We start from the raw sequence: 25,401 nt of genomic DNA on the forward strand, positions 1-25,401 counted from the left end.
TCCCTGTGGGTTCTATCTCTGCCTCCACTCCAGTCCGGCGCTCCCAAGCCCTGTGGTCACACCCATGTGAAAATAGATCTGATAGGAGAGGTCTGCGGTGGCCTTCGTTTTCCTTCCAGTGTTGAACACCAGTTCATTAAAATGAGAAATCACACAGGAGGTCTTTAACATCTGCTTCCGAGCATACTATGAGACCAGGCTGTCCGACAAAAATCAATGTGAGGCACAAATGCAATTTATAATTTTCTAGAGGCTACATTAAAAAAAAAGTACAATGCAATTGCTGAAATTAATTTTAATGATTTATCTAAAATACCATCTCAACATGACTTCAGTCTAAATATTACTAATGACCTGGTTTCTATTCATTTTTTTCCATACCGAGTCTCTGAAATCTAGTGTGTTTTTGACACCAATAGCACATCTCAATTTGGATGCTACATTTTCATCACAGATACTTAATCTGTGTTTTGAACATTTCATAAAATTTTCGACTGAAAAGTAAATTCCCATACTCAAGTTGTTCTAATCTTCCATACTAATGTTTCCAATAAGCAAGTATCATTTTTTACATTTATGTTTTAATTACTTAAAAATTAACTAAATTTGAATTCTATTCCTCTGTGGCACCAGCTGTATTTCAAGTGCGCACTCGCTACCCTATTAGATAGTGCAGCTCTGAGGCATTTGTCTTTGTGTACTTTTTGTTGAAAAGGCTGACTTTGTATAATGATGTTTTTTTCTGTTACTGTTATTGGCAGCTCCCATTTATTGAACGCTCCTATTTGCCAAATGCACACATTATATGATGTGATTCTCACAGTGAACCTCAGAGATAAACACAGTCCCATTTTGCATATAAAAAAATTAAGGCTTAGAGAGTAGAGGTAACTTGCCCAAGATCCAAAGCAAAGAGTAAGCAGGGTGGATTTTATAATTTCCTAATGTGTGTGGGTAAGCTGAACCTTAATCAGAGTAAAGCCTTTCCCAAAATTGAAGAGTGACCCAGGTTCCTAGGCTTCTAGTCAAATATTTATTGTAGCTGTTTTCCAAATGGTTATGTGTGGGTAGTTTGTTAAAATATGTTTTCCTGTTAAAATGTAAAGGTTTGTTTGTTTATTTTGGGGGGGGGGATTGTCAGTGTCCCAGGGCATCTGCCTTGAACCTAATTGGACTGTTGGTATCAATCATGGTAGAGAAACGGCACTCTGTTCATGGGGCAGGGTATTCAGGACACCGAGTTGGGACATTCAGAATATGAAAGGAGATTCTTCTTTCTCAGCTGTCAGAGGCTGCATCTGATGCTTTAGAATTCTTCGTTGTAAGCATGAATGTGTGTTTGCTCAGTGTGCATGTAGTGTGTGAGTATGTGTGGTGTGTAGTGTGTATGTGTGCTGTGTGTGTAGTGGTGTGAGTGTGGTGTGTATATGTCTTTGTGGTATGAGTGTGGTGTGTGTAATGAGTGTGTGTGGTGTGTATGTGTGTTTGTGGTATGAGTGTGTGGTGTGTGTGTGCTGTGTGTATGGTGTGTGTGTGAGTGGGTGTGGTGAGTGTGTGTGTTGTACTTTCCTCTGTGCTCTACAGTTTTTGTTTTGACCTGTTGGTAAAATTTGAGAGACTTGCATGTCACTTGGAACTTGTGCCCACCACTTCTTGAAGAAGCTGGAAATCACTGAAATGTGGAGTAAGAGATGCCCTTTGAGAGATGAGGTTGGGGACCCTGTGTCCTTTGGGCCCTGGCGGGGGCAGCTGAGGAACTGGGACAGCACTGGCAGGCACACTGGCTTCTCGCCGCACACCTGTCACTCGATCCGGTGCATCTGGAATGGCAGGTGACCCACACCAGCTCTCGCACCTGTGTCCGCACATGCACACGTGTACCTGCACACTCCCGTCTCGGCTGGCCCGGAGGCCGTCCCGTCACCAGAAATGGGAGAGATCTTGTTATGATGCCTCTTCTTCCTGATGTCTTCCAAGGACAGGACAGGGCGGCTCTGACCACAGGTCCCTTCTTCTCACCAAACAGGAGGCGAGCGAGGTGGTTTACAGACCAAGAACAAGGGACACGTGTGACAGCTGTCCTGCTAACAGGAGCACACACACACACACACACACACACACACACACACACACACAAAATCAGGTCTTAGTGTACGTGTGGGCGCTACTCCCCTTGGGTGAGAACAAGCCCTCTTCTCTCATGGAGATTAGATCCCCGCAAGGATGGTAGAACCAGTGGTCATTTGCGGTGGTCCACACACCGGGTGTCTGGGGCCCTACTGCACCCCGGTCTGTCCTTGGACCATCCTGGGGCCTGCAGATCACGGGTCACCAACAAGATGTGCTGATCGGCCAGCCTCCGGTTTTGGTCCTCCCAGCCTCTCCAGGTCTCTGGGGCATTGCCTTTCTTCCTGAGGGCCTGGGACGTGTTTCTGAGGAGTGCTGCCACCCTGTGACCCTCAGTCCTTGGAGACCTGCAAGAGATGTGTGGTGAGGTCAGCAGGGTCTTTGAGGAAAGCAGTGCGCCTTGGCTGCCTGTCTCCAGAGCTCCATTCTGGGGCTGGGAGGTCACCACCTTGACACTGGGGTGTCAGGCTGCTTTCATAAAGTCCTTCTGGCGGCATGGGCTCCTCTCCTCCTTCCAGTGAAGGGTGCTGCTCCCTTTCCCCACTTTCCTGTGACCAGCCTCGGGTGGGGAGAATGACGAAGGACAGATGAGCTATATTCTCCTGTGGCTACTAGAAACATCCAGCTTGTGGTTATGGGTCCCATCAGGAGGATGATTTTTATGTTCTCTGGGGGCTAAGAGAATGAAATGTCTTTCTCTGTGACAAAACGGCAGTGAAGTTTCCAAAAAGTGTTGTCATTTCTCATCAAGAGAAGCTGGATAACAAACAGGTGCAGCTAACACGCAGACCCCTGGCTTGGGGAGAAGGTGGGCGTTCCCCCCGGGTAGCGAAGGTGGCTTACAGCGTGTCCTGCCGAAGATGAACAGGGCAGCCGTCACTTCCTCACCCTGGAGTAATTCTGACAGATGACACTAACACACTCAATTACCTCTGAGAATGGGGCAGTCAGCAACTGCTTGTCTACCATGACAGATAAATGGGGTGGTAAGAGATGGATTTTGGCCAGGGCACCTGGGTCCCGGTGCCTGGAGGGACGTTTCTGCCATCTCTGAGTCCAGAACTGTGTTCCTCTGATTTTCTGGGACTGTTCACGGACACACTCCTCTTCCCACGCTGGACTGGTCTTCTACCTGTGTTGGGTTCCTCCTACGCTTGTTTTGTCTGGCTGACAGTCATTTGTTTTCCTTTATCATGTTGTGGGGTCCAGGGCTTTGTGGCTCCAACTTCTCCCTCTGAGATGTCTTGGAAATCTGACTTCCCTCCAGGATGGTGGCCGTGGTCGGGATGAACCAGTGGACGGGGCAGCCAACGGCTTGGCCCCCTGGTGAGGGTGGTCAAGCTGGGTGGTGTGTTTTAGACAGAAGGGAATGAAGACCATCATACTGGAGATGTCCCACCAGGGGCCGTGGGGATGGACACAAGTAGATTTGGACCCGGACAGGTTTGCCAGGAAGACCTTCCCAGCCTATTGGGTTCGAGGAGGTTGGTATGTAGTCTTTACACTGGATGTGGCCTTGTGGTTCAGGTCAGCATGCCAAGACCTACTGGGGGCAGATGTCATTTGTGAGTGTTGAGATTCTGTAGGAAAGACACTAGGCTTGGGGTGCTTCTGGGATTCATGTGTCCAGTGGGTCAGCGTTTGGAACTGATGCATTTCCAGGCTGCCTTCGCTGACATGGGCAATTTTCTTGGGGCATTTCCCTTGGACTGGCTTGGTCTCGGGCTGCTCTCTGACACCTGTGCATGCTCCTACACAGATCGCAGGCCTTGGCGCTTTGGAGCATTTCCCTTGTGAGTTTATGGGGCTGTGGGCTGAGAAGGTAAGGGAATCACGTGAGGGCCCCTGACATCCGTGAACACAGACATGGAGGGTCCTTCATGGTCCCCGCAGGATAGCGCCTCTCCACGTGCTGTGTGTCTCACTCCCTGGCCTCTGGTGATTCCCGACATTACAGCCAGGAGGGTGAGCTTGGCCTCTGTCTTGAAGATGCATAGCATGTCAGCACCTCACGCATTAAGTACTGACTACTCTCATTGTCAGCAAGTGAAATCATATAATCACTGGACCAAACTGTTTCTGGAAAAACAGAGTTGCTGTTAGTCCTTTTCAGGGGATCAATCAAAATGGGATTTGAAAAAGCCTTAGCATGGGCTTCCTACATGTGGTTCCCTGGAAGTAGGTGGAACAGAAGGGTTTGTGCTGTTTCTTCGTCCTCATGGCTCCTGCCTGCACCCTTGGGCATCCATTACCGTGTGGTCCTTGGGGAAGTCTTCTAAGTGGGTCTCAGCATACTTGTAAGAACCATTTCAGTGTTGCATGCTCCATTTTCTCTTATTAAAAAAATTCAGGAAACAGCGCAGAACATGTTTTTATGTGTCATTAATGTAAGCCCTAAAATGTACAGTCCTAAAAACAAGCTAAGTCTGTCTCATGTTCCAGAACTCTGCTGTCTTCTCTCTCATGCTCCACACTTTAAAGGGAACAGCGGTGGCTGGGCTGGTGTCACAAGCAGAGACTTAAATGGGATTTCCCAACTGGAAGAGACAATCAATAATTATATTTTGTCTTTAATCTCCTTTGTGTTTGTTGCCTTATTGTTTAATATTCGGAACATCCTTTTCTCTGATCCTGTCTAAAAAACAAATGAAAATCTGGACGTTCTTTGGTTCTTACGTCCCCCCGCTTCTCCCCCACCCCTCCTTCTGTGCATGTGCCTCTTTTTTTTTTAATTTTTATTTTATTATGTTATGTTAGCTACCATACAGTACATCATTAGTTTTTGATGTGGTGATCCATGATTAATTGTTTGCGTATAACACCCAGTTCTCCATGCAGTACGTGCCCTCCTTAATACCCATCACCGGGCTAACCACCCCCCCCCCCGCAGAACCCTCAGTTTGTTTCTCAGAGTCCATCGTCTCTCGTGGTTCATCTCTCGCTCTGATTTCCCCCCTTCATTTTCCCCTTCCTTCTCCTAATGTCCTCCAGGCTGTTCCTTATGTTCCACAAATAAATGAAACCATATGATAATTGCCTTTTCTGCTTGACTTATTTCACTTAGCATAATCTCCTCCAGTCCCATCCATGTTGATGTAAAAGTTGGGTATTCATCCTTTCTGATGACTGGGTAATACTCCATTGTATCTATGGACCACATCTTTTATCCATTCATCTGTTGAAGGGCATCTCGGCTCTTTCCACAGTTTGGCTATTGTGGACATTGCTGCTATGAACATTGGGGAGCATAGGGCCCTTCTTTTCACTACATCTGTGTCTTTGGGGTAAATACCCAGGAGTGCAATTGCTGGGTCATAGGGTAGCTCTATTTTTAATTTTTTGAGGTTCCTCCACACTGTTTTCCAAAGTGGCTGCACCAACTTGCATTCCCACCAACAGTGTAAGAGGGTTCCCCTTTCTCCATAACCTCTCCAACATTAGTTGTTTCTTGTCTTGTCAGTTTTTGCCATTCTAACTGGTGTAAGGTGGTATCTCAATGTGGTTTTGATTTCAATTTCCCTGATGGCTAATGATGATGAACATTTTTTCATGTGTCTATTAGCCATGTTTATGTCTTCTTCGGAGAAGTGTTTGCATGTGCCTCCTAAATGTGCCCTATGCGCCTGCCTGCCTGACTTTGTGTACAGGTTTCCCATTCTTTGGTTTCCTGCCCCATGTGAGAAATTACTATTCCTCTTGCCAGCAGGTGAAGGTACTGCTTCCCTGGGGGAGGCCTCCCTGACTCTCATCTCCAGGCTCAGTGCTCGTTCCCCATGGCTCCCCCCTTCACATGCCCGTGCATTAGCGCGGGGGTCTGAGCCAGAGAGAGGCTGTCGCTCCTCACCTGTATCTGTGTTAGGTCATAAGAGCAAGTACCTTGTCCTAAGCATCTAATGAGGCCCAGGCCTTAGCACTTAACCATGTAGGAGTACATTGTACCCCAAACCTGTGAGTAGCTAGTGCCATGTGTCCGTGTTAGAGATGAGGAATCTGAGACTCAAGAGAGCTAACCTGAGCTGCTCAAGATGTCCCTGCTTGGAAGGGAGGAGACCTTCCACTCCGATAACCTCTTTCCAGAATCGGAGTCCTCAGCTCTCTGCAAACTGTCTCTGCAGGTGTGAGCCTACCAGAAAGTTGTCCCAGAGTGAGCAAAGATCAAGCAGGGAATTTAGTTGGTTATGACTCGGCTGAGCTCAGAAACCTTTATTTAATTTACGAGGCATATGGGAGCAGAATGAAACCACGCTTTGGTCCTCCTCGGAAAAAATAATAGTAGTAGCTGCAATTCAAATAATTTTTGTTGTAACTAGTATTTCTTTAAAAGTTGTTAAGTCAGTGAATTTATAGTTCCGCACAGAAAACTAGTCAAAACCCCATCTGGTGCGTTTGTGTTTTCTATCTGTCTGCACACTAGGGGATGTATATGTCAATGTGTTTATATATGTTTGTGGATTGTTATTGTATATTTACAAGGAGACACACACATAGATGTGTGCACGCCTGCTTGTGTGTAAAGTATTTACAGAGGAGGATAAGTGATTTCCTCATATCCAGCCATCTGACCCCCTCAGATGCCAGTTTCACATTTGGAAGAAAGTAAATATAACATGCTTGAAAACAATGTAATGTGCTAGGAAAATAAGCTTCTAGCAAATAGAGTTGTATCTTGGTGGGTCTCCTGCTGACTGGCAGCTCCATGTCCCCTGCAGACTGCAGAGAGATCCTGCTTCCCATGATGACGGATCAGCTCAAGTACCATCTGGAGAGACAGGAAGACCTGGAGGCCTGTTGCCACCTGCTCAGCAACATCCTCGAGGTTCTGTACAGGAAGGATGTGGTGAGTAATGGCTGTGCTTGCTCAGGCTGTCTTTGTCCACCTGGCAGCAGGGGTCCCCTTATAATCCCCATGAGCCCCTGCCTCACTGCACAAAGGCACGTTGGATTCGTTTAAAAAGAAATGACCTTAATTTTCAGGGTTAGCCTCTGTCTCTCTGTTGAGTGGTACCCTTCAATGGTTCTTATTTTTGTATAAAGTGAGATACTGATATTAAAATGTGTATTCTTCCAAGTTAAAAATCTTTAAGTTTTTCCCCTGACTTAATCAGGTGAATGCCTCCCCAAGACAGATTTTGATCCTTAAGGTCAGAAAATGGCTTTGATATTAAAAAGTAGAAATAAACAAATGAAGGCTAATTATCTATATTCTTTTTGTCAATTCTTATTTTAAAGTAATGCACGCACAGAGTTTTTTTTTTTTTTTTTTTTTTTTAGAGAGGGTGAGAGATGCTGGGGATAGGAGAGGAACTCCAGAGCTTTTTTAAATATTTTTTTTTTAAATTTATTTATTTGACAGAGAGAGAGACAGATACAGCGAGAGAGGGAACACAAGCCGGGGGAGTGGGAGAGGGAGAAGCAGGCTTCCCACTGAGCAGGGAACCCGATGCGGGGCTCGATCCCAGGACCCCGGGATCATGACCTGAGCCGGAGGCAGACGCTTAACTGACTGAGCCACCCACGCGCCCCGGGTTTTGTTTTGTTTTGTTTTGTTTTTGTTTTTAAGTTGTTGGTGCTTCTGAGAGTTTTGAGAACAATGGCTCTCTGCCTCCTTTCCCACCTTCCTCTCCCCACAAGTAATTTCTTTCTGTGCTTTTTTAGCTTTTTCTTTCTTTTTAAATGGTATTTCCTTTTGTATTTGTAAATTGTATGCCTAGTCCACTGACCTTTTTTCTTAATCAGAAGTTGGTGCAAGTGCATATGGAAAATCTGACCCTATGGCTTCCCATCCCCAACAGTACCCTCCCCCCCCATACACATTTGTGCACCCGTGCACACATCCTCCTGATTCTTGGGGTGTGTGTGGAAAGGCATATAGGTCCTTGTCCACCCATCTGTGCCTCTAGCAGGAGACAGATGGGCCAGGTTTTTAAGGTCAGCAGGGCTTAATCTGTGCCCTCCCCCACATGACCTCTGGACACCTTCCCAGTCAACCCATGCACTTACCTGTCCTGCCCACTTCCTTCCTGCATGGGCTCATGCTCTCAGAGCCTGGTTAGTGCCATTGAAGAAGGAGATCAGATTAAATCACTTCATAGCAAGGGTGGTTATATCAGCTCTTCCGGGGGAGTTGCCTTTGAAAGGTTTTAGAAGCCTTAATCCAACAGCCAGCCTCCAGCGGCCCCATTCCAGGGCCTTCCCTTTTCTTAAAGGGGAGAAGGTTGGGAGTGAAGAAGCTTGTATGGCCCAGCCTTGTCATGGAGGTGGTGCCTGCCCGAGCCTTGTATGTGAGCACCTAGGGGACATATCTAAACAACTTCTAAGTTCCTGACGAAGAATCAAGAATCCCATCACACACAAAATAACAGAGCAAATTTTTACTGATGGAAAAAAAATCTGTGGCACACTATGAATTTTAGATAGTGTGCCAAAATAAATACATTGTATTCTACGCAATTGTTGGTGCAGAGCAATCTGTGGTTTGCTATCTGCGTGCTTCCCATTTACAGATGGACAAGTGTCTCTAGAAAACTAATTGGTGGGCTAATCACGGATCATAAACATTATATTGTTTAAACAGATTTGTTTTATTTTTAAGGTTTGCTTAAATTAAATTACTATGATTATATAACAAATTACCATTAATGGACCATAATTAATAAGATGCCTTGTGTTTTCTTTGTGAAGGCTTTTTGCCTTTGACAAGGGCCATTCTTCATCTCGTTAAGGGTTATAATTGATTTACTTTTTACAGGGTAAATGGATTCAGTGACAACCGACAAGGCTTGCATGCTAATGATTGTCTTAGGTGTTGGTTTTCACTGGTGTGTCTTCCTCCAGGGGCCAACTCAGAGGCATGTCCAGATAATCATGGAGAAACTTCTCCGGACAGTCAACCGAACCGTCATTTCCATGGGACGGGATTCCGAACTCATTGTAAGTGCTCAGTGATGTGTGCTTGGGTGTGTGATGGCAGCCAAGACCATCCTTCTCTGGCATGTCACTTACTCTCAGGCCCAAAAATCCACTTGGTCCTTTTCCAGCTGCCTTTTGACAGTAAGCTACTTTTACTGTGTTGTAAGAAGCCACCGACATGCATTTATATACAGTCTGGTTTATAAAATAGGCTGATTTTTCCATGATTCTAGAAGCAAGTCCAAGTTGAAGGGTCAGCAAACAACTAACATTTTGGAGACAGAAACATTTGATTCTAGTTTACTTGTAATTTACTTCTAGCAAAGGATATGTATTTTCTTCTAAGTCTTTATTCTTCTGGTGGTTTCTTGCTACGTATTTACATTTAAGATGCTGTTAATAAAATTTTATGAAGGACCTTAAAAAGTAATTGAGGTGCTCCAACCCAGCTATTTTATTGTCTACTCTGATATATTGTAGATGTCTCTCTTCTACAGATGACTGAGGTATGCAATTGCATCTGTGATTTTTTTTCTCAAGAAAGTTTTAATAATAATTTAGACAGTTTTTCAAGTTTTGTATTATGGGACTCCCCCCCGCCCAGATTTTAGCATTCTCCTTCCCAACCATTCTTCTTTTTTTTTTTTTAATTTTTTTTTTTAAAGATTTTATTTATTTATTTGAGAGAGAGAGAATGAGAGCCAGAGAGCACGAGAGGGAAGAGCATCAGAGGGAGAAGCAGACTCCCTGCTGAGCAGGGAGCCCGATGCGGCACTCGATCCCGGGACTCCAGGATCATGACCTGAGCCGAAGGCAGTTGCTTAACCAACTGAGCCACCCAGGCGCCCGACCAACCATTATTCTTAAGTTTGGTTTCTTAGGCAAAAGATGCACACATAGGTCCCTTTTATTTCCCCTCGTTTCTAGTACATGTTATTTCACTAAGTTTGGTTGATGGCATTTCAAAAAAAATAATTTTTTAAATCCAGGAACAAAACATCCAGTTAAAGAGTTTTCATTGGCAACCAGACTGGATACATTGGTCTTCCTTGTGTGACCATAGTTCTTTCTGCTTATCCTGGGAGGGGCACAAGTAAGATGACATACATGACTGTTCAGGCAGCAAGGCAAGAACATAGGTAGCATTAGATCTGTTTGGTTTCTGTGGTTGGCATGAGTAAAGGATGCGGTTTTGGGTGAAATCACAGTTGGGTAGCAGAGAAGTGGGACAATTGCTGCCTTAGTATGTTTCCATCCAGTAAAACATCCTACTTTATGCTTCAGAATTTCAACATGTGTTACGTTCAGATTTCCCTTTTTAAGGTATGTCTCATTTAGGTTTGGACGATCACATGTATAAATTAGGAGATAAAACATTTCCCTGTACGTTGGCTTTATTTGCAGTGGACTTTTCCATTATTCTGCAGTAGTAGATTTGTCTACCTTATCCCGTTCTTTTCTCTAATCTTAACACCTTTGCATAGGTGGGTGGAGATGGGGCCCCATGGATTAAGATTAGGTGACTCCAGGATCACCCCGGGGGCTGGTGCTCCTGCCTTCCTGGGGTTGTGCCATGGGTGTCCTTGGAACACTCTCATGTTGTGGACCTCTGAGGGGCCTGAGGTGGGATGGGTGATGTGTGGCTTGAAGTTAAACCAAGTTCAACTGGTTGAACTGTTGGAATGGGCTGGATTACAGAGGTGGGGGTGACGTGATGCCACTGTGGGGTTGCAGGGAGTGAGTGATGGGCAGATGGGGGTGGTGGCCAGGGTCGGGGCCAGTGAACTGAAGAGAGAGTTCTAGGGTTAGGGGGCTGACCCTAGCAGGGTGTTCAGTTGGGCCATCACCTGCTGGCAAGCAGTTAAGCTGGGATGAGGAAGACAAGAAGAAGCTCATAGAAGTTTGGATGGTGCTTGGAATGTGGAAAGATTGTAAGGTGCTTTAAGTCAATGGATCTAGCGAAGGTTGAACAGAGCAGGTGGAGTGTGATGTCTTCTCTCAGACCATGTGGTTCCAGATGTCTTTGGGAAAGTTCTCATCTTGGGCATGATGCCCATAGTGGTGATCATGATAGCAGCACGTTACTGACACTTAATTTCTGTGCCGGCCACTGTGTAAGGAGTGGGAAGATTCTTATTTAATTCTAAACTTTACCGTGCTTATGCAACTGCAGAAAATGTCCTACAGAGACATAAGAAATAGTTCTAGATCTCACAGATGGCATGGAAACTGTGATTTGGCACCCTGGTTTGGTGCCAGAGCTGGTTTCCCTAGTCTTTTCTGTAAGACTGATACTGGTTTTGCTCATCTCCGTGGTGTCCAGGAGGTATCGAAGGGGACTGTGAATTGCTCCTAGGTCTTCATCCTCGGTAGGGAGGCAGCTGACCAGCAAAGTAAGTAAGCACCTTTCTGTTTAGCCCCTTTCAGTCATTTCCATGGGCCACACGCTAGAATCTCCTGGAGGTAAAGGGAGGGTCGGGTGCCCCTTTCCCGAAGGGCTTGGAGGACCCCTCAGGAGTTCCTGAGGAAGAGCCCGTGCATGTTCTAAGAACGGGGGATGACAGTGAGAACCCACGCTCAGCCTTAGCCAGCTGGGGATCTGTTCCTACTGAGCAGTCAGCAAGTGTTCAAGGCCTTGTCTGGGAAGAGGGGTGCAGAGCAAACCACCCGCGTCCAGACCCATTCCCCACCATCCTTTCTCCTACAGGAGTCTTTAGAAGCAGGAAGGGGATTTAGGCCCTAAGCTGACTCTTCCCAATTCCAACATCTTTAATATCTATAAAAAGAGTCCGGAGATTCCTTTTGTGAAACCAACGAGGCTGTCATGGAAAGACTCTCAAAAGAAAAAACAGATTCTGAATAAGCTGTAAATACTCAATGAGCAACAACAGCATTAAGATATTTTCATGAAGGATGATTACCTTTTAAAATGAGTTCTTTAGAAGAATCTTTAAGTCATCAAGGAACCGTGAGCCCTTGTGATGTCCACAGAGTGGGAAGACGGAAATGCTGTCCTGCTCAGTGTGCTTGACCTTGCTTTTCCGATTTGCTCAGATGCATTAGCTTCTTAATGTCATCTGTGAATTTAGATTAGAGGAAGATCTGGGGAGAAAAATATCCCTGACAGGGTGGACAAAAAACTCAAGTCAGCGGACCTTTTAGAGTAGGGGAAGAGCAGAGAATGGTTTCCAGACCTGTCGTGGGTACGCTGTAATATTCCAGTGTATCACAGAGATTTCAGTCCCTATGTGTTTGCTACTTGTTTTTGCATAAGTGGAATGTCAATGGTGTAACTATAAATCAGCTTAAGGTTTCTAAGTAATCACTGGAAATGGATTTAAAAGTTAAAATGATTAAAGAAGTGTTGAATAGTTAATGCTTTGTGTCATGATTTATTCCACGATACTGTCAACAATAATACCTGGAATGTGGCCTTGTTTCCATCGGAATGTTATTAGTTGGGAATGCTGTCGTGGGCTGACAGTTTTCCCATCTGTTTATGTACGGAGTTGAGAAATGAGGGACTTCCCATGTCACTGGAGAATCTGTGACATACAGTGTGAGCCTTTAAAAAAAAATTATTAGAGAGTGTAGGGGGAGGTGGAGGGGCAGAGGGTTAAGCAGACTCCCTGCTGAGCAGGGAGCCCAGTGAGGGACTCGATCCCAGGACCCTCGGATCATGACCTGAGCTGAAGGCCGACGCTTAACCGACTGAGCCACCCAGGCGCCCTGAGCCTTTTCTTTTATCTGTGTCTGTGGTGTTTCCTAAACACTGTACAGCTGATTGTATATTGTTTGTTGTAGTTCATTTTATACCTTTCAGCATTCTGTGTGAAATGAGCTATTGGAATGCATCTCATGCATAGGATAAAAATATGCCATAATCCTAAGTATCGTACTTTTTTAACAAATAAAACTGCATCTGGCAAGTACAGAATCGTAGATCTTGTAGATGCCTGAAAGAGGCCCAGACCCAGAAGCCTTGGGGTCACCTTGCCGCAGAATTGAAATGCCATTTTATCTTTATTCCACTGGGGTCTGGTACTGTGGGATAATTGAGTGACATGCTTAGTTTTATATTGTCCGATTTCAGATCTTATTTTTCTCTTCCTTTTTGGAAGTTTCTGAGGCCCTCAGTCTCAGCCGTGCTGGGTTAGGTGCTCTTGTTTGTGGACCGGCGCCCTGACCAGCCTTCTGCTGGGTGACTGGTACCCACGGCCCACCTCGCACCTCCCCCCACTCACGTGTGTCTTTGCTGGAATACAGCACTTGTGCGCACAGCTGGGTTGACAGAAGACCAGAGGAGTCATCCACAGGGCTGTGCCTCCTCTGATATTAGGTGCTTTTGCTTCTTGCCAGTGATCAGATTTACATGCTGTTAATGGGTTCTTTAAAAATGTAATCAAGTGAGAAGAAGGACCTTTAAAGATTTTTCTATGGCCTGGATACCCACCAGAAGACTGGCAATTGCTAATTCACTTAAATGAAAATGTGGGCCTTTTCTAAGGAAAGAGTCCCTTGCAAAATGCACCCGGAAGCCTTAGGAATGGGGAAAATGGTGCCTGGATCGTCTCTGTGCTCTGGTGACCAGCACACCTCCTGATTCACTACACTCCCGTGATGGAAGTTATTCTGTCTCCTGCTCTGAGCGCCAACTGGGGGTGACACGGACGGGCCCGGGGTGTGTTTCATCATGAGATTGGCATCGCTGGTGGGGGAGATGTTGTTAGCGAGAACCCAGTGCTTTCTTTGAGCCTCAGTAATTTATAAGGACCTGGCCTGTTTCTGCACTTGGAAAAGAGTGTCCTAGAACTGGCCTCCCAGTGAAGAGAGCCCTTTTACCAAGACTCCTGACCCAATATTTTCACCAAGATGTGTTTCGGCCCCATTTTTGTGATGTTTGTTGTAAAGGATTTAAGGTATGAATTTTGTTCTTAAAAAATTGTGTTCTTAATCTTCATTTGCAGAAGAAAGTAATACGTTATAAAAGCTCCAAATGGATGGTACCTCTCTCTTCTATACGAGTGTCATAAAAAGTGTCTTTCATGGTATGTTTGCCAATAAATCTAGCTTGAAGACTTGTGGCTTTTAGAAAAGCGTAGCCTGACGTGTGTGCGCGTCGGAGCTGTGATGGCTTTATGTATGTTCATTTTTATTTGGTGTCAGTACAGCAGTTCTTCCTGGCTTTCTCACATTTCTAGTGTTTTCTCAAGGTTGGTCCCTGACTGTGGATTTACCCCAGAGGAAGGAACACATGTCATTGCCTGGGTAAAATATTCCATGCAGCTCTTGCATATTCATAGTGAACCACAAAGGTATCTTCAGTTAATTATCAAGCTACTTAAAAGGCAGTATGCTGCTCTCACGTGACCTTCTCATCTGCCAAAATGTAGGCTGCACATGATCGCATGATTAGGTAACACCGGTTCAGAACATGGAACGCTCTCTCTCAGTCCTATAGCTCCTCCAGTAAATAAATTGGTCGCACACTTATCTAAGGCCAAATGTGCCAGTGATAGAGCTTTTCAAAAGATGAAAGGAGATATATCAGTATAAAAGGAGATGTGTCAGTATGGAAGGCGGCGGCTGCGATTTTCGGTGACCCTGCACCAACAAAACTGCCTCGCTTAATAATCAAGTCAGATTTTACTTGCTGATAAAAATGCTCCAGAAGGGTCAGTCCTCTGGTGGTGGGCTTCGCAAAGGTGCCGTGCTCATCCAGGCGGCGTGGAATGGACACGCTCACGACCTGGTTGTCTCTTTTCCGAAAGGCACAAAGCAGCCACTCTGATTTGATGGTGCATCATCTGAGTTGTAATAATCCAGGATTGCGTTCCTCACCCTGCCCACATCCTATGCCCTTGGCGAATTAGAAAGGTTTTTCCACACCTTGATTTCCTCTCCATTTATACTCTGCTGGGGTTGGGGGAGGGCCTGAGATCCAAGGAGCAGATGCAGAGGCCCTGGGACCCCTCCTTGGAGGCCAGTCACAAACCAGTCACTTGGAAAGTACCCACAAGGGAATGCCCTTTGCTGTATCTACTTTGTAGATGCAGCACCTGTAGGTGGCTCAGAGTGAGTAGGGACTGGGACCTGGAGGATTTTTCCCCGGGTGCCCCAGGCTGGCGCACTGGGTCTTCCTCTGCACCCTGCACACGGGTTATACCCATCTCTTCTTTTCCCTGGTGAGCGTGTGAGGGTGGCAGAGCTTCTGTCTCAGCTTCAGTGGTCCCACCATCCTGGCAGGTGGACTCTGTTAATGCAGACAGCAGGAAAGGGGGTGGGGACTTCTCTGGTCCCAGGCTTTCAGGCGGACCTCTCCCTTGGGAGAGGGCACGAGTATTGGGTTGGTGTCTGCTGGAGGGACAGGGTGCTCAGCCCAGCTGAGGTGTTGATTTTTCACTCACCCTCCCTTCCTCCCCCAAAGAAGAAGAAAAGAAGGAGGTGGCCAGTCCCCTGGGGCTGGGATCAGCTTGGTGGATGATGTAGAGAGAAGCTGTCTCCATGGGGCCGTTACAGGATTTGGCTTGGAAACAGTGATGAGTTCATTTGTCTCCTTGAGGTTCTTTAAAAATTACACGAGTTAGCTAGATCCTGCTGTGAGCTTGTATTGTGCTTTGTGCCCTGTTCTCCTGGTGGCTGAAGCCCCTGCCAGGGTCCGGGGTCTGGTAAGTACCGTCCGAGCTGCATTTCAGCGCTGCCCCCTCCAGCCAGGCCAGATGAGCCAGCGGCCGCCAGACCATCATTTCCTCTCCTGAAGACTGGAGGAAGTTCTTTTTAGCCCCAGTATCCTTCCTTTATTACTACTTTCTTAGATTACTTCTATTTTCCCAAATTATCGAGACCATGAAATAAGTTTAAGAGCCACACAAAACATTACCTTTGATTTTTTATTTAAAAATTAATAAAGAACTTAGTGACAAGTATAATAATTTAATCTCTATACGTAATGCCATGTGTACATATACATATGAGGGAGCACTGTACTGTACGTTTTACCTTGGTTTTGTATCAAAGTTTTTACTTAAATCTTTCTAAGAGAAGAATCGGCATCTGTTCGTGACACATTGCAATTAAATTATGAAATGATTTCGGAAAATTTTTTTTTCTATTCTGAAGATAGTTTTAGTTTTAAATAGGAATTAGTTTATCTTCAGTTTCCTTTTTGACTCTGAAAAAAAATTGTTGTTTTTGGGGGGGGGGTCTAGACTGCTTTCAAACAATGATGTCATTCTGTTTACTAGGATGCCCTCTTGTTGAGACAGATTTATAGCACTAATTAGAAAGCTGCTAACACCCTTATTTCAATTTCACCGAGATAGTTGGGATTCTTAAAACACAGGGGATATAACTTGTTGCAAACGTTTTTATAACTTTAGTTAAAAACAGTATAAAATACATGAAACACATTTTTTTTTTTTTTTGAATTTTTGTCTACATGAAACAATTGCACTTCCTTCATGGTACAGGATCAACATGTCTGTCCTGTTCCTTGCACAAAAATATTTCTCAATTCTGTTTACTGATAAGGACTTCTATCCTCACGTAGTGTTTCCACAAAAGATGTGTTTTTCTTTTAATTAAAGCGTACATCTGCAGTATGTGAGTAATCCCCAAAGAATGCTTACAGGGTACACTCTTCGTTTTTTTCAATTCCAGGTCCTTGTAGAATCGAAACACTTAGAACTAAAATAGATTTGCTGTTGAGTGAGGAGGAAAACGCATGGCAAGAAATAGCTCCGATGTGAAAAATGCGGGTAGAGATCCTTTTACCAAGGGTAGCCACTTCGCTTTTGGCATCTAATCAATGAGGTGTCCATGTCAGCACGAGATTAGATGTGAAACTTTTGGACAGAAACTTGAAGACTAGGTTTTCTTGTCTGTTCACAAACTATTCAAAATTTAAGTTGTACAAAAAAAGGCAAAATAAGATTCTCTACTTCCTATCGTGAAGAGCGGAAAATTGACAGACTGTAGACGAGGGGCTTTTGATTTCTATAAAAAGATACTTGCAAAGGTGCAAAAGAATGAGTGGAAAAATAAAGGAACTAAGATTTGTATTGCAATGTGTAATCAAAAGAGAACTCTAAGTGTCACTGTTTATTTAAAAAATACCTAAAAACATTTGATTCACAGCTTTCCCCTAGGTATGTCATTGAGTACAACTGACTAATAGGTTAGATGTAGGTGACATTAGGTTTGTTTGTTGGTAGCAGCTAAACTAAACACGCAGTTTCTCTTTGAGATGGTCCAGTCTTCCACGGTGGTTACAGAGCAGAATGAATTGTATGAAACGTCTGGCCGCGCTTTTGGTGATGAACAGTGTCTCAAAGACTGTTCCACAGAAACACTTTCCGGTGGCAGAGAACACCTGTGATTTATTGGTGACTGTATTATCCGTTGTGTATCTCTATGTGTGTTTTCAAATTCTTTCCAGAATTTATCATTTGGCCTTTGGGTACCAAAAGATTAAAAATGAGATCTAAGAAAGCTTAGTATATCCAATAGCTCTGACCCTGTCAACTTCAGTGATTAAAGGCATGTCCTGACTTTGGGCGACTCCTGGCTGCTGGCCATATGGAAAATGAGGAGTAAACATGTCGCAAGTCTGGAGATGAAGAGAATGCTAAGTTTGAGGTGTCAGTGTGACACTGAGATGTGGTCACTTGGCTTAGCGCTATAGCACATGAAGGCAAATACACATACAGTCACGTTTTAGAGATTATGGTCTCCGACCACTTGAAAAAATTGTGCTTTCTCCAGAATTTGATGTGCTGAAAATGGCACTCGCCCCCTGCTTATTTGCAAAATTAAACATAAAAATGAAGTCCTTTGCAAACATAAGGCTTGCTTTTTCTTCTCATTATTTAAAAAAAAGGAAAGAAAAAAGTAAAGGCTTGAAAATAATTATGAGTTTTAGCTGTGTACAGAGTGACAGCCCACGGTGTCGCAGGCTGATAACATGACACACTTGCCGATCTGGGGTGGGGGTGGGGCCACAGAATTTTTTACTTACCATCTTTGACTACCTAAGCTTCATTTCAGAGTTTACATCCCACATCCCTGAACGGCAAAGAACAGCGGGCAAGGTATGACGTTTACTGCCTTGCTTCTGGTCATTATCTGTTGGTACAAAGGCCTTTTTGGTAAGCAGGGTGGGAAGTGGGAGGCGCCCGAGCCAGCCACGGCTCACTCGATCCTATTCATTTTGGAAAAGGATTTACTTAACTCCAGTGGGTTTTAAAGATGGCCTTTAGGCTCACACACCATGAGTTTTAAAGAAACCAGAGTTTCCATCTTCCATGCTTTTTAGATTCAGGTTTGGATTTTTGTTTGGGAGTAGCAGAGTAGGGCTCCTGAGAGTAAGGCAAAGGTGCAACCTGAGTCTCCTCAAAAGGATGGAGTTTCTTCAGAACTGGCTGGAGCTTGTCTTCTTGCTGCTTAAAGTCCAGCTCCACACTGGGAAGAAGAGAGAGGGGAGAATTTAGTGCTTGATCTTTCATATATAAAGATCCCCCTTAGTGACAGCAAAGTGTGACATCCTACCAGGGTGATGATCGGTTTGCGTTATGTGTATTGTGTAATTTTATGGCTCGGTAGTAAGCAGTCAGCTCTGATCTATTTTAGCTCTGTGTCCCTAGGAACTGTCTCAAATAGGTTCATTTTCTTTGAAAATCTCTTACTTGCTTTTGTGGGGGAGCCTTTGAAGTTTTATTAACGTACTCAGCTTGTGTCAGGGTATGTCGTGTGTTTGTTGTAATGAGAAAGATGACATCCAAATAACCCTTTTGCTTGTCTGTAGACTGCACACGTGCTTCACGGAATAAACAGGTAACCAGAAGTGTGGGTGTTCAGGGGCCATCCCAGCACATATAGAGCAGGGGTGTGAAAGCCCTGTGCCCGTGCACCTTTTCACAAGATCAGAGAAATCCATGGATCTCACCTCAGATGGTTGTGGCATGACATGACCTTGGCTTCTGTTCTCCTTACAAAATCTCATTGCCTACCAACGTGGTAAGAGCCACGATATCCAGCTTCGGGGAAAACAGTGTTTTTATGGAGTCCACGCCATTGAACGTCACTCAGTGGTGATCAAAGACAGTTTTTCAGGCAAGAACAGGGTGTTCGGTGAAAATAACCCAAAATTGTGATTACATTGCTGAAGCCAAAGTGTGAAGACGTGTAGCCATGAGGAAGGACCTTTGGCAGTAGTGATGATGTTTGTGTTAGATTGATAGGATTCAGGGCAGTTTTTTCTTAAGAAATTTCTCCACAGAATACTGTGGCCTGCCTGGGGTCCTTCCTTCCCTTCATGGCTTTGGGAACCCCATTGTTGATCCCCTAACTAACTAACTTCTAGGGGGTTCCCTTGGCCTTGGGGAAGGGATGCCCTGGTCCAGTGGCACTTTTCTATCATCATAGTGATGAGCCTTGCCCCCCTTCTCACTGTCCCTGTACCCCGATTTTTTGAATGTGGGCGTTGCATCACGCCAGGCTTCTGGAGAATTCCATCCTGTGCTCCTTCCATGTCTGGTCTGGAGGCAGACTAAATGTCAGTAGATTTCAGTAAAGGCTCAGCGATGATGATAATACATGAGCTCATAACATTTTATATCCAGTAGAGCCGTAAACCATTTATAATCATGAAATCCTATTGATTTAGAGAACCATTAATCCTAGCCAAATTTTGACATTTTGGAAAGACAAAACAGCAAAGTTGTACTATCCGGAGTTTTAAAAATAAGTTCAAGACCCATCTAATGGGCCATTTTATGTTTTAAATCCACTGTTCCATTTTTCTTACCATCTAAGGCTATAATAGTACTGGAAAAATTAAAAATATTGTCAGGGAAGTTTATGGCTAGTTAGCCCCTGCTCCCAAAACAAGAATTATTTTTTCCCTTCATTTCAGAGGGCCTTTTTGAGTTACACTGCAGTTTATAGGAGGCAGAACGAAACCTTGTGAGCTCGTGCCTTGCTAATCTAGAACGCGTGATGATGGAGGCACAGTTCCCCTTAAGGGCAGTTGTGGAAAGTGGCAGTCAGCTTTTATGAACCATGAGCAGTTATGTGCTATGGTAGGAAGAACAGGGACCAACATCCTGCCTTTTCCTCTTGTTGTTGCAGGGGCCGTGTGGGCTTGGACAAGTCCCTGCCTGACAGTCTCCCTGAATTACGGTGAGGATTTCCAACCCCCCTCTCCCCCGCAAAGACACATCAGTGAAAAAATTTCCTAAACCCGTAAGATGCAATTCAGATATCATGTAATCCTTATTAACTCTTGATCACTCATTTTATCATGGGAAACAGAGCTACCAGTGACAAAGATATCTATGGAAGAATTCTTTAGCTTGGTCCTTTCACAAGGAAAACGAGGACCTTGCGGTTGAGTTTGTGAGATACTGTGGCATCCAACATGGTATGTTAGGTTCAAAGGGGTAATTTTATCAGGTGCTTGGTTAATACTGAAAGCATGCTCTCCAGATCATAACCACTTCAACGGTCCCAGATAGGTTTTGAGTTATTAGATTGGCAGGCGGGTGCTCGCGTTTCCTAGGCTAACAGTACAATTCTGGGTACCTGTAATTATGGAATTCCCATTAAGCCGCTACATTGGGAATCCTGTTATTAACCAATTTATCACACTGCGGAACCATGTAATCACAGAGTAATCTAATCTGAGTTCTTGTTAACAAAATGACTCGACTCTGTCTGTTGAGTTGATTCCTGTTTGCCCTCTGCCATTACTGAGAAGCTGCCCTCAGGAGCAGAAGTATGAGCAGGCTTCGTATGGAGGGAGAGTGTGTGGCCACCGAGTGCCAGGGCATCTGCCTGTGGAACGGTGTGCCCTGGCTAGGAGACACATGGTGTGTATCCCTGAGTACACGGTTTTCCTCTGGGGGGCCTTGTTGTGGAAGGAACACACCAAGTCACCAGGCTGATCTGAAGCAGACAACTCGCCGGAGAGGGCAGTGTCTGAAGGTTAGTCATCTGGCCAACTCTGGCTGACACAGAGCAAAGGTCCCCTTAGTCTTAGCCAAATGGCCAGAAGAAAGCAGCACCTGCTGTCCTGGCTCGAGCAGAGGACCTGCACAGAAGCCACCGATGGACACAGGGCACTGGGACTCGGCACACAGACCCGTGTGCCTATGATTTATCCAGATCGTGCCTGGGTGGGGGCTGCCAGGGGGAGAGGTACTGCCCTCACTCTGGGCGCCAGCACTGACACCTGAGTGACACCAGGTGTGGTGACGGGGCCCCACGTGCTGCCCGGCAGACGGTACGGTGTGGGAGTGGTCACCATTGCTACAGTCTTCATGGCTTTTACTTTCTCCCTGCCCGAAACACATGTCCTTGCTCCTGGCATGGCTGGCCGCTCCTCCTCCCTCTGTCCTCCAGGTACACATTACCTCCTCATTCTCTAGACACCTTCTGACAGATCACCTACCACTGCTCCTTTCTTTTCTCCTTCTCTGTCCTCACCATGAATAATTGCTTATTTGTTTCTGTATTATGTTGCCTCTAACCCCCAGATGTAGGTGCCAGGACTAGGGGGGATGCTGTCCCATCCCCATTCCCAGGACCTACAGCAGGACCTGGATCCTGGTAGTTGACTGTATAATATTTACTGAATTAAACAAATGAGCACAGAGCCTTAAAAGACAAATTCACCTTGGCTTCAGTCCCAGTTGCCCTGGGCTGCTCTATTTGGGTCAGCGCCATGGCCCGTGCCCCCATCTCCTCCCACACTGAGCCCACTCCTTGCCCCAGTCAAACAGGGCTTCTCTTGGAAGAAGTTGGTGGGCCCACTCCAGGTGGAATCTCCACGTCCATTCTATCAGAACTTAACTGAAGAAGATGGTGAAACATTTTCTGCAAAACACACAAGATCTTTTTGGAGTTTGGTCCCTGCACTTCTACTTCCCTTTTTCTGGAAGAGTCTGCAGTAAGATCTTGGAAAGAATGGATGGGGTCAGTAGCGTGCTCACAAGTGGCCAGGAGTTCCCGTGCTCTGCTCCGGGGAACTCGGGAGTAGCATTTTATTCCCGTGGGCTGGAGGAAGGCCTGGGCCTGAGTTGGAGACTCTGATGGTGTCTTCCACTCTGTCAGAGGTGACCCTCCTCCACCATGCAGTTCGGTCCTGCTTCCCCAGAGCAGTCCCAGCTCAGAGACTTACCCCTGGTGGAAAGAACACATGATAATGTTTGTATTCCGAGTCTGGGTTGTAGACCTTATCATGGTCGTTTAGGACTCTGGTGGGGGTTTAAACAGCTCCCTGGACCCTCTGGGGCCTGTGTGCCCAGCAGCACACATGAGACAGGAGGCTGCTGGTGGAGCCACCCATCTCCTGCAGGCTGGGTCTGGTGTTTGTGAAGCGCTGTCCTGGGGAGATGCACACCATGCTGAATGCTGTTTGTCAGGAGGAAAGCAATCTGGAGAAAGTCCTGACTCTTGAGTTTCATAGCATGAACGTGAAAGGGCTGGAGCCAGGCCAGGCTTACCCACGCTAGGTGTTCTCTGAACAAAACATAAGGCTACGGCTTGTGCTGGGTGAGACTCAGTGCCCAGAGTACCGGGGCCGTGTACGAGACCTGAGTCCCCAGGAGCTCCTTTTATATTTACCTCAACATCTCTCCTTTCCCTGCCTGCATCCCCTTCTCCGTCAGACGGCTGAACCATGTGACCAAATGCTTTGCGTTGAGACCATCACGTGACCTGACGGTGCTCCATGGTGCTGTTGCAAAGCCATTTTCCATGCTCCACGTGACTCAGCTGTGATAAACGATTAAAGCTGTAGATTCAATTTCTTTGGTTAGTCTTTTTCTCTTAAAAATGGGAGTTTTAAGTATGGGGACTTTTCTTGCAAAATTATTATTCTGTACATTTCCAAAGTCTGTCCTGAATCTCAAGCTGCTTCGTCAGTTGGCACACAAGCTTTGTTCTCTTCCCGGAGACTCTGCTAGGCTTTGTAGTAACACCTCTCCCCCCCACTCCCTGTACTTTTGCAGAGGAGCGTGGTTGTAGCTTCTCCAGTCGGAGCTCAGCTCAGCTGATGCTCCTATAAATACTTGGACCTTGCCAGTTTCTTTAGCATGCTGTCGCCAACTCATCAAGTTAATTTAAGGGGAATGTAGTTAAAACATCCCTTTCTTCAGTCCTCTGTGTGTAGCCGTTAGGAGTTAAAAGCAAGTGAGTTTGGCTCCCAAGCACTTGTGTTTTCTGGAGTGGAGGAAAACCTGAAATCTCGGATTTCTCTGTCCTCGGCAATGTCGGGGGGCTCCGTAGACTGCACAGCGGAAGCATCTGTTTTTAATTCTCCCTGAATTAGATCACCGAGTTCCCCTGGTGCTCCCTGGGGCTCTGACTGACTCATGCTCTGCCACTGTGGATAAATCATCTCACCTATGGGGACCTGAGCTTGCTGGGTCGTGAAACAGTGGTGGAGATGCGCTCTCACCCCACACTGGGGTTCTGTGGCACAGCCTCGAGTGCAGGGAAATGCAGCACGTTGGGGGATGTGGTGGCTCTTGCTGTGTAGATCTGGATGGGACAGGCTGTGTTCCCCAAAGTGCAGTGCTCTGTGTCTAGGGCTAGAATCTGGCCCGCTCCATGTCAGCACCATGGACAACTCCAGCACTGTTCAGAGGGAACCTGAGGTTAGGCTCTGAGTTTCAGGCTGGCTGTCTCCCTTGCGAGCTGGGTGAATTTAGGCAAGTCTCTTTTCCTCCTGGGCCTTGGTTTCTGTACATGTCGCTGGCCCTGACTCCAGGTAGTTGAAGAACAAGGACCCCAAATATCCATCATACTCTCCCAAATGCATCTCCACCTGAGTATCTGCGGGGCACCATACATCCAGCTTGTTCTAAATCCTATCTTTCCTCCAGCCTGCTGCTCTGTCCTTCCCAACAGCCTGCGGCCGGCATTCATCCAGGTGGGCAAGCCGTGCACCTTGGCCTTAAGCTCCACTAGTCCTTTCTGCTTGGTCCCACCAACTGGGTCAGTGAATTTTCCCTCGGCAGGCTCCACCGTCCTTCCTCTTGGGCCACTTTCCACTACCCTTGTTGAAACTTTCAGAGGTTTTCCCTCTGACCACTGAAACAGCCAAGCAGCAGGTTTGCTTTCTCCCTCTCTCCCTCCTCTGTCTCCCTCCTCAACTCCCTTTCATTCTCTCCCACTGCTTCTCCCCCTGTCTCCCTCTCCCTCTCTCCCCTTCATTCTCTCCCTGTCTCTCCCCTTCCCCCCTTTCCACACCTCCATCTCTCCCCTCCCTCTCTCCTCCCTCACGCATTTCCCAGTTACCTTCCAGAGTCACCTTCGGAAATCCTGAAACTCCTTGGCAAAGTCTCTGTTCATCCTCCAGCCTAGCTACATGTCACCTCTTATTTCTGTGGAATTTCCAGAATAACCACATCTGCCCCACCCTCTGTCCTGTCCAAAATCCCCCAGCACAGGTTGCCCCTCAGGCATGGTTGTCTCCACATCTTTACTAAAGCAAGTCTGTCTCACATTGGATTGTAGCTCTTTTTTCTCATGACTGTGAACTCATTGAGGGATGGACCGTACTTAATTCATTTTATGTCCAAGGTGTATTTAGTCCAGTGTCAGGCTCAGAACATTCTTTGTTACTGAATTGAAATAAATGGATGAACTGAACCCAAATCCCCTCACTTCTAAAATCTCTGCAGAATGCTGCTGTTCTATTTTTTATTTTAAATTTATAATTTATCATCAAAATGAATATATGTATGTAATATATGCCTATGTGTTATATATTTATATATTATCTGTGGATCCCATTCCAATAGTTTCAAATATTAATAATTTGTATTATCAGCTTTTAACACTTTGAACATAGAAATGATTTATCATAACTGGATCCTCCTCTCACCATTATTTCACATAGTAGGTACATAATTCAAGGTTATAGAATCACTGTAAGATGTAAAATACCAGAAATAGATGAGTATTCAATAATAATATACCCAAACTTTAAGATCTGGCCCCCTTTCCTGGTATGCTATGGCAAGGAAATTATGATTACAGTTACAAAAACCAAAACACTAGCCTGTTATCCTGGCTATAATTATACTAGGATAGCCAGAGCAATTGTTACTGACTTTTCTAAATGGTTACTTATCCTGGCCATACTGGAGAACAGTCCTCTTCCCTTGGTGCTTGGCTAAGCTCCATACTTGATCAACATCTTATCATTGAGTTCCTCTGGAGTACAAATACTGATCTGGCACCCAGTCCTCATCCAAGTGCCTGAGTTATGGGCTGGCCAGATGCACCAGGATCAAGGAACCACGTGTCAGCTTCCCATAAATGGTGCCACAGAGAGGTCAAAGTGCAAAGACTCTAGCT

General features: G+C 45.7%; 2 protein-coding genes across 8 annotated transcripts in view; one reads left to right on the forward strand and one right to left on the reverse strand.

Moving 5' to 3' along the window:
• Window positions 1-25,401, forward strand: part of DOCK1 (dedicator of cytokinesis 1) — a 495,128-nt gene that overhangs the window by 180,721 nt on the left and 289,006 nt on the right. For all 5 annotated transcript variants that reach the window (XM_027591584.2, XM_027591585.1, XM_035724125.1 and 2 more), the window contains 2 exons: window positions 6,837-6,964; window positions 8,962-9,057. In XM_027591584.2, coding sequence (XP_027447385.1) covers window positions 6,837-6,964; window positions 8,962-9,057 — 224 coding nt within the window. The remainder of the gene's footprint in view (window positions 1-6,836; window positions 6,965-8,961; window positions 9,058-25,401) is intronic.
• INSYN2A (inhibitory synaptic factor 2A) overlaps window positions 15,846-25,401 on the reverse strand; it is a 58,362-nt gene continuing 48,806 nt past the window's right edge. For all 3 annotated transcript variants that reach the window (XM_027591589.2, XM_027591588.2, XM_027591587.2), the window contains one exon: window positions 15,846-18,495. In XM_027591589.2, coding sequence (XP_027447390.1) covers window positions 18,312-18,495 — 184 coding nt within the window. In that variant the 3' untranslated portion in view covers window positions 15,846-18,311. The remainder of the gene's footprint in view (window positions 18,496-25,401) is intronic.

This window comes from Zalophus californianus, chromosome 15 (genome assembly GCF_009762305.2).
Source record: "Zalophus californianus isolate mZalCal1 chromosome 15, mZalCal1.pri.v2, whole genome shotgun sequence".
Classification (NCBI taxonomy): domain Eukaryota; kingdom Metazoa; phylum Chordata; class Mammalia; order Carnivora; family Otariidae; genus Zalophus; species Zalophus californianus.